Source organism: Trachemys scripta, chromosome 16 (genome assembly GCF_013100865.1).
Source record: "Trachemys scripta elegans isolate TJP31775 chromosome 16, CAS_Tse_1.0, whole genome shotgun sequence".
Taxonomy (NCBI): Eukaryota; Metazoa; Chordata; order Testudines; family Emydidae; genus Trachemys; species Trachemys scripta.
Window position 1 is genome coordinate 16,938,335 of NC_048313.1, and position 9,356 is coordinate 16,947,690.

General features: G+C 51.7%; 1 protein-coding gene across 1 annotated transcript in view; it reads left to right on the plus strand.

Annotated features, from left to right (window-relative positions):
* Nucleotides 1–9,044: 9,044 nt before the first annotated feature.
* Nucleotides 9,045–9,356, plus strand: part of CALR (calreticulin) — an 11,529-nt gene continuing 11,217 nt past the window's right edge. The window contains exon 1 of the mRNA XM_034792599.1: nucleotides 9,045–9,221. Within this exon, the coding sequence (XP_034648490.1) occupies nucleotides 9,134–9,221 (88 nt within the window). The 5' untranslated portion in view covers nucleotides 9,045–9,133. The remainder of the gene's footprint in view (nucleotides 9,222–9,356) is intronic.

Here is a 9,356-nt window from a genome sequence, read left to right on the forward strand (position 1 = left end):
AACAGGCAAGAATAGACGGCAAGGGGACAGGAATCTGGGTGCAGGATCTAATGACCCTTTCCATCCCTCGTGAGTGGAGCAGCTGACCCCAGCAGAGGACTCTGGATCTCAAGAGCTCATCGCACGGCCTCCAAACTCATTTGAGATGCCGGCTGCTTATTCTGCCTCCTCCCTAAACGTGCCCCCCCTGGGTTTGTGAGTTGGGTGTGAGATGCTCAGGGCTCCCCTTGCCTGATCCCTAATCACTCAGCGGAGACTCAGCCATCACCCCCCCAGGTGGGCCTGGGAAGTCAACTGTGCTTGACAGTTGGTCTGGGATGTTTTGTTCTCCAGGGTCCTGGGGGCAGGAGGGGGGTCGCTGTGGAGGAGCGAGTGGGCAGTTCCCATGGCTCAGTTCTGCCCCTTCCAGCTGATAAAAGGTTTCAAGGACAATTTCAGGAGCAGCCTCCCCCCGGAAGCTCTGAATGAATGGAAGAGACTGTAAAGGGCCCCCGGGGAATATTTGAGAAATGGGGCCCTGCCCCCTGGTGGTCAGCACTGGTGCTGCGGTGTTGTCCCAAGGGTCAGGGCGTTAATTGGCACCCTGGTAATTAGGTCCCACCTGCCAAGGAGTCCCCATCCCACACACTTGCAGTTTCATTTGGCTCCAGGAGTTTCCCTCTGGTATTTCCAGATTCTCTGGTAACTAAATTTAAAACAGGGGAGTGTGAGCTCTCTTCTGGGAGAGAGGCTATAGATTAGAGCAGGGTTCCTAGGTTCTATCCCTGGCACTGGGGCCTAATGGATTAGAGAAGGGTGGAGTAGGGAGCCAGGACTCCTGGGTTCAATCCATGGCTCTGGGAAGGGAATGGTGTATAGAGGGTTAGAGCAGGGGTACTGGGACCTAGGACTCCTGGATTCTATTCACAGGTTTGGGTGGGGAGTGGGGTCTAGTGATAGGAACAGGGAGTCAGGACTCCTGGGTTCTACCCTGGCTGTGGGAGGGGAGTGGGGTCTAGTGGTTAGAGCAGGGGTGCTGGGCACCAGGAGTGATTGGAACAGGGAGTCAGGACTCCTGGGTCCTGTTCCAAACTCTGAGAGGAAGGGTGGTGCAATGGTTAGGTGCTAGTGTGGGATTTGGGAGGCCTGGGTTCAAATCTCTGCTCTCTCCCAGGCTTGGGTGGGCACGTCTCTCTGGCTCACATCCCCAAAGGTGGCTAGGCTCTTAACGTCCACTGAAATCGGTCTCGTGATCCACTGCCCTTCCCCTCCACTCATTCCATTGAGTTTGGTGGAAGTTAGGAGCATAAATGCCTTAGGATTAATGGGGGATAATGGGCTAATTACAGCCTGGGAGGTGCTTTTGTTTGGGTTGCCACCAGGGTGTGACGCTGGGGCAGGTGGTCTGGATTCACGGTAACTTCCTTGGTGCAGCCCTAGTGAGAGGGCTGGACAGTAACACCGGGACAGAGGCTTTGAGCCTTAGGTGGCAAAGCAGGACCAGCTGCTAGTGGGTGTTCTGTTCTTCTGGAGCTACAGACAATGGACAGGTCAGTGGGTGAATGTAGTCCTCTCCCAGGGCTGGGACTAGAGCCAGGAGTCCTCCGTTCCAGACTCCTCTTATCCCCATGGCTCCTTTCAGAGCTGGGAGTAGAACCTGACTCCTAGTCCCCTCCTAGAGCTGGGAATTGAACCCAGGAGTCCTGATTCCTTGCTTCTCCCCTCACCCCCACAGCTGGGAATAAAACTGTGTCTCGACTCCCATTTCCCTTCCCCTGCTAGCCCCCACTCCTTCCCAAGGACTAGAGACCTGGAGTTCATCAGGTGAGCGTCTGCTGAGACCACCAGCCACCCCCCTCCCTGGATACTGTCCCCTTCCCCTCCCCTCCCCTATCATTCCTGTCCTGAGTTTAAACCAAGTATAGGCTGAGTTGGCGTCTCAATGGGAACACCTTACTCTGCCTGTAGAACAGGCTGTTCAGGGCATGTGATCCTGTCCCCTTCTCTCTTTCCGCCTTCACCAGGACATTGGCTTGCACAGTCTGACGCTCACATGTGCCACATTCCTGGCGGCTCGGAGGAGGAGGAAGAAGAGGAAGGTTTGAGGAGCAGCTTTTCACGGGTTGTAACTCTTGCACAGTAAGAGCGATAAACAAAAGGCACACCCTCTTTAAAATCCAGCCTCCGCAACTGCTGTCCCAGGACGTAAAACTGGCCCGTCTGGCTACTGGTAGCAGGGTCCAGTAGTTAGAGCAGGGTTGGGGGGGGATTGGGAAGCAGGATTCCTGGGTTCTAGTCTCAGTTCTGGGAGGGGGGAGGGGTCCCATAAGGCACCTGTTTGCTGATATAAGTGCATTCACACCAGGGGTAGCACAGGTAGAACTGTCTCTGTACAAAGTCGCAGTTCTAGCAATAATTATACTGCACAAAAACGCTGCGCAGAGCACAGCCCGAGGTGCCTTGGTCAGACTTGTTAAGTCACAATTGGGGAGACCGTGGCTGGAAGTCTGGGGCCAGGACCAGAGCTCACCTTTTAAAAAGGATGTTGAAAAATCAGAGAGCCACAAAAAGGACACCCCCCCGTCCCCCGGCTGGAGGAAACGCCTGACTGTGAGGCTGAAAGAGCTGGAGCTGTTGAACTAAGCAAAACGCTAGCGAGGTGATGAGGTGGCTGTTTCAGCGCCATCACGGGGAGAAAATCCTGGCTCTTTATTCCCGCAGAGACAGGCAGAGCAAACAACAATGACTGGAAGCTGAACCATGAGGCACCGATGTTTAAATCCAGCTGCTTGCCCATGGGACAAATGGCCAGGGGTAGGGACGGAATCAGCAGAACTCAGTGGCTCTCCGGCCACACAGGCGGCCTGTTCTGGAAGTGGCTTTAGGCAAACACGAGTCCCTGGGCTCAGCGCAGGATAACTGGGTGAAGCATAATGGCCTGCGCTGTTGGGTCAGACTCGGAGTGGTCCCGTCTGCCCTTAATCTCTATGGCTAAAGTTATGGTCAGTGTGTGGGCAGAGTTAAGGTTGTTCGGGTGCCTTAACTGTGGGTTTCCAGCCTTAACACGCTTGGATGTCACTGTGAAAGTCCTGGTGTACAATATCCCTGTCCTGTTTTTACCCTTCGGTTACTGATCTGGACTCTCAATCTTAATCCCATACTTAATGTAGGTTTCTTTGCCTTGGTACACCTGTATAGGGACCATGTCACATGCCAGAGCCCCCTCTGGAGTGGAACACCTCCGCTGGTCAGCGTCCCGCAGCAGTCCTCCTCCAAAGAATCCCCCAAGCACTCCGGAACCAGAGTGATGGGAACAGTGAGTGGGTGAAAAGAGTGATGGTAAACAGCGAGTGGGTGAAAAGGAGATCACCGCCACTGGGAGAGCTGGTAGGGAAGTGTAGGGGGCGAACTCCCTGTGGTGGGGTGACACCTCCTGGGGGTACCGAGGGTTGCAAGGCCCCTCGCTACCACCTGCCATTAACATGAGGAAGCCGGGTCTGGGCCTGTCAGGGCTCAGCCCCCCGACTCCCCACCAGCTATAGGTGGGGCTGAGAGCCCCTCTCGACTGCTGCCCCGCCACAGGTGAGCGATAGGCACGTGCCAGCCCTGAGCCGGCAGCCTAGCTCCTAGGTGAAAGATTAAACCTCATCCCCTCTCCTCTTCTGTTATGCGGCTATGGAATAAGATCCCTTCTCCCAAGAGCCCCCCCTCCCCTGCCCTTCAGAGACTCCTCTTGGGCTTCTTCTGTCTTTGCAAATCCTCCAGCCCGCCCCTGGCCCAGACAGCAAAGATAGCTTGTGTCTCGGGTGTCCATTGCTTTATATGCTGACTGAGTTAGCCCTGGGACATGAAATATACACATACCCAGACAGAAAGGGAGACGTGTCTGTTCCCTCCTGCCTGGGGACCTGCTTTACCTCACAGACCTTAAGACCATAATGTTGAGTATAGAGACGTAGCGCCTTAAATATCATCTGTATGTACATTTTGTCTTTGTCATGCTGTCCCGTGCATTGCTGGCTGTGGGTAGAGACCTCACATGCCACCCTCTGGCGCGCTATAATGTAGATATCAGACCCACGGGATCCCTGTAACCCTATGCATGCCTGTGCCCTCTGACAGCTGGTACCAGCTGAGCCGCCAAAAGCCCCTTGCAGAAGCGACCTGGGATTTGGCCCGGCGATCACCCACCCAGCCGCGCTCCCGGCCTCTGAAGTGAGATCAGCGGCGCTGCGTCTGCAGGGGCAGTCCCATGGGGAAGTTAAGGTCCCACCAGCTCAGAACACGACAACTGCTGCTTATCTCGGATTCTCTCCTGCGAGGCGCTGTGGGTACGGGGAGAGACCAGGCACGGGGATTTGTAATAATGAGAAACTCAATGAGTCCAACCACCTGGCTGGCCCAGCCTTCCAGGTGCTCCAACTACTTCCCTCTTTCTTATCTCTCTGGCACACCCTGCCTCTTCCCTCTGCCATCTTTCTTTGGCCTCGGTGCCAGCTAAGCCGTTTGGATTGCAAAACAATATCCGTTTGTGTGGCAGCCCCAACTCACGGGCCCAGGAGCTTGTGTAACTGACATCTTATGGCACAACAGACCCCAAGGGTGGGTGAGATTGGACAGCCTGTCTGTTATGTAAATGATGCCAGCCAGAGGATGGTAAGAGGGCAAGGACATCTGTGTTCATAGGTGGCCAGGGTGATGGGCACCAGAGAAAATCCACAGATAGATGGGGGTGCATGGAGGGGGTACATATGGGAATGGATGGAGGGATGCATATGTATAGGATGGGGGGAGGGTGTGGATGGATGGATAATGGGGCGTGTAGGGGGATAGAGGGGTGTGTGAGGTTGGGAGGATGAATATGGGGATGGATGGGTACTGGGGTGTGTGAAGGGATGGATGGAGGGTGGGTTTGTGGATGGATGGATAATGGGGCGTGTAGGGGGATAGAGGGTGTGTGAGGATGGAAGGGTGTATATGGGGATGGATGGGTAATGGGTGTTTGAAGGGATGGGTGGATAGAGCATGTATGTGGGGATAGAGAGGGTTTTAATAGAGTAACTACCTCAGAATTACCTAATTGTGGAATGATGAACTGGCCTGGGGCACAGGCCCCTCCTCACTGGCAGTCTGGGCACAGGTTGGCCAGCTAGGTGCCTCGGTATTTGCTGGGTATGGATAACATCCCAGAACACTTTCTGTTTGGGTTGTGTTTTTTCTCTCAGACATTTTGAACAGTGTTGTTCTGAGCTGTTAAACAGATAGACAGCCCCACCCACGAGGTGGCTGCATCTTTGTGCTGGCTGAGGGATCCCTGTATAAACAGCCCCTGCGCGTCCCGTCCCCCCTCCCGCTTCCGTCCAGAGACAGCTGCATTTCAGCATTGGGTGAGGGATCCCTGTATAAACAGCTGCTGTGCCCCACCCCAGAAGATGCTGCATATTAGTGGTGGGTGAGGGAGCCTGGAATAAAGAGTTACCCACTGCTAGGGTGGCTGCATTTCAGTGATCTCTGTCCACGCAGCTTGCAAAGCCTTTGCGATTCTGTAGGATGAAAGAGACTGTAGAAATGGGGAGGCATTGTTATTAGAACTACGAGCTCCAACGTTAGTATTTTTAGCTCAATGACCATGCACAGAGCGCAGGCATTGGATATTTCTCTTGTTTAGGGTTCTTTGCCAGGCTGTTTAAAAAGGCAAAGAGACAGTCGGAAGCTAGATCCCTGACCCGCACTGACGATAACACTTTTCGTAGATTCCAAGGCCGGACGGGATCACTGTGATCACCTAGACAGACACAGGCCAGGGATCTTCCCCTAAATAGTTCCTAGGGCAGAGCTTTTAGGAAAAAGATCCAATCTTGATTTAAAAATGGCCAGTGATGGAGAATCCACCGCAACCCTTGGTCAGTCGTTCCAATGGTTAATTACCCTCAATGGTAAAAATATATGCCTCATGTCTAATCTGAATTTGTCTAGCTTCAGCTCCCAGCCATTGGATTGTGTTAGATCTTTCTCTGCTAGACTGAAGAGCCCATTATTAAATATTTGTTTCCCATGTAGGTACTTATAGACTGTGATCAAGTCACCTCTTAACCTCTGTGTTAGGCTAAATAGATTGAGCTCCTTGAGTCTCTCACTATAAGGCAGGTTTTTTAATCCTTTAATCATTCTTGTGGCTCTTTTCTGATCCCTCTCCAATTTCTCAACATCCTTCTTGAATAGGGGACACCAGAACTGGACATAGGCTTCCAGCAGCGGTTTCACTAGTGACAAATACAGAAACTAATCTCTCTATTCCTGCTCTAGAGATGCGCCCAGTTTACCAACCGACTGAGATCGCTCTGTATTACCGACCTGTCCTCTTCATTATTTACCACTCACACTTTTTGTGTCATCTGTAAACTTTATCAGTGGTGATTTTATGTTTTCTTCAAGGTCATTGATAAAAATGTTTAATGGCATAGGACCAAGAACAGATCTGTGTGGGACTCCACTATAAACATACTTACTTGTTGATGATTCTCCATTTACAGTTAAGTTTTGAGCCAGCTTTTTATCTATTTAATGTGTCCTGTTAATTTTGTATCATTCTTGGTTTTTAATCACAACGTTGTGCAGTACCAAGTCCAGGGCCTTTCAGAAGTCTAATATATTGCATCAACATTATTACCTTTATCAACCAAACTTGTAATCAAAAAAGAATAATTTAGTTTGACAGGGTCTATTTTCCATTAACTCATGTTGATTGGCATTAAGTATATTACCCTCCTTTAATTCTTTACTAAGCAAGTCCCATATCAGCCGCTCCATTATCTTGCCTGGGATTGATGTCAGACTGACAAGAATATAATTACCCAGGGCATCCCGTTGACCCTTTTAAAACGTGGGCACAACATTAGCTTTTTTCCCCAGTCTTCTGGAACTTCCCCGGTGTTCCAAGATGTAATGAAAATCAATATCAATGGTCCATGAGCTCTTCAGCCAGCTCTTTTAAAACTCTTTGATGCAAGTTATCTGGACCTGCTGATTTAAAAATGTCTGATGTTAGTAGCTGCTGTTTAACATCCTCAAGAGATACTAGTGGACTGGAAAGAGTGTTATTATCATCATCATCATCATCTATTGACGACATCATCTGTTTTTTCCCCTATTACAGCACAGAAATATTTATTGAACACTTCTGCCTTTTCTTAATTATTATTGACAGGTCTACCATTTCCATCTAGTAGTCGACCATTACCATTGATGGGATTCTTTTTGTTCCTAACATACTTAATAAAACTACTCCTTATTGTCCTTAATTCTGCTGGCCATAGATTTCTCCTTGTGCCCCTTGGCTTTCCTTATCAGTTCTTGACAATCCCTAGCTTCTGATTTACATTACTATCGATTTCCCCTTTCTTCTATTTGTTATATAAGTGTTTTAGCTGCCTTAATTTCCCCTCTAACCTAGTTCATTTTTTTTTTTAACCGATATGGCCTTTTTCCTCAATTTTGGGGCATCTTGTTACATGTTCTTAAACAATTTCCAAGTATCACTCAAAATTTTCTGATTAAATTCTTTTTCTCAGCTGATTTCGCTCATGATTTTTCAGCTTTGTGAAACTGGCCCTTGTAAGCGTGTGTGTGTGTGTGTGTGTGTGTGTGTGTGGACTGGTTTGGACTTTATTCTGCTTGCACATTATAAATGTGATCAAGCCATGATGACTTATGCCTAAGCTGCTATTAATTTTTAGTTCTGTGATCAGTTTCACTTTATCAGGATTAGATCTAATATAGAATTCCCCTGGGTTGGTTGGAACACTTTCTAAGTTGGGAAATTGTCACCTGTAATATTTAGAAATTCCAAGGGTGTTTTTGCACTGGCAGTGTGAGATCTCCCCTATAAGACCTTTGCCCCTTTGAGAATCTATAAGCACTTTACAAACATTAGCGAATTCAGTGAGAGGTACAACTATCCAGTGAGCCACCCTCCACTGTAATGCAGCCACTGCTGGAGGAGAGCATGACAGCTAAGAGTGCACAGCACTTGGAGGTGAAGAAAAAAATTAACACTAGATGAAACTGCTGGAGGCGTTTAGGGAGTCGGAATTAAAAGATCAGAGATGCAGTTTGCGCAGGACAGCAAGAACCCCGATTTCTGAGTTGGTACCAGAGTAGCAATCGCAATGCCTGGTGTTTCCATGGCTCCCTGCCTAGTCCCTGTGTGAGCACATTATGCTTTAACAATTGGTTTATTGTTAGCGCTGGGAGGCAGCGGCACAACACCAAAGGAACAGCAGCGGGTTCCAATTTGCAGAGGATAAAGACTAATCCTCACAAACCCCTGCCTTTCAGCCGAGGACTCAGAGCGTTCCATAATGGTAGGCTGGTATCTTCACAGAGAGGGAAGTGGGGCCTAAGGGAGGTGACCAAAGCCTCAGGAAAAGTCAGTGGCAGAGCTGAGTAAAGAACCCAGGAGTCCTGGCTCCCAGCCCTGCTGTGCTGCCCACTGGACCCCAGGCCGTGCCCAAAGCAAGGCACAGAGCCAGGATCCCAGCCTGGGGCCCTATCCTGCTACAGTCAGCATCTGCTTGTATCATCGCGTAACATTATGTCACGGCGCCCTATTGTGTCACAACGCGTGGCATCGCCGTGGCGATGTCACCAGGTCCCCTCCTTCCCCCACTTGGGTTATTTTATCACCTCCCCCCCTGGTGGTGGTTATGGGGTGGGATTGCCCACAGCACTGAGCCAGGGTGGTGGAGAGGAGAGAGAACTACCCTCAGCACAATAACTATGAGCTGGCCCTTTAAGAGAGGCCGAAAGCTCACGTGACCTGCCAGGCGGCGGTGACACAGCCAGCGAGGGGAGGGGGGCGTCTCCCCCCGAACGCGTGGTCGCTCCTGATTGGCCGAGCTCTGCAACCAATCGGAAGCGGCCATCTGGGACGCCAACGTTCGGGGGCGCAGCCTCACTCGTCGGGCAGGCTGCCGGCCAATGGGGCCGCGCGTCGCTAGGGCTCGGGCCAATGGGGCGGCGGCGGGGGCGGGCGCCGGGCCGGGCCGGGTATAAGTGCGGCCGCCGTCGGCTCCGCGCCCGCAGTCAGTGTCTGGGGCGCCGCTGGGTCAGGCCAGGCCGGCACCTCCCGGGGACTAGCGCGAGAGCCACCGCGATGAGCCCGATCCTGGCGCTGTGCGGCCTGCTGGGCCTGGTGGCGGCGGGGCCCGCCCAGTACTTCAGGGAGGAGTTCGGGGACGGAGGTGAGGGGGGCGGGGCGGTGCTGGGGGGCCCCTGGGGCCAGGCTCCATCCGCGGGAGATGGGGGGTGGGAATGAAGGGGAGGTGATGGGGGTCCCATGGGGTCAGGCTAGCCCTGCAGGAGATGGGGGGGGGGGA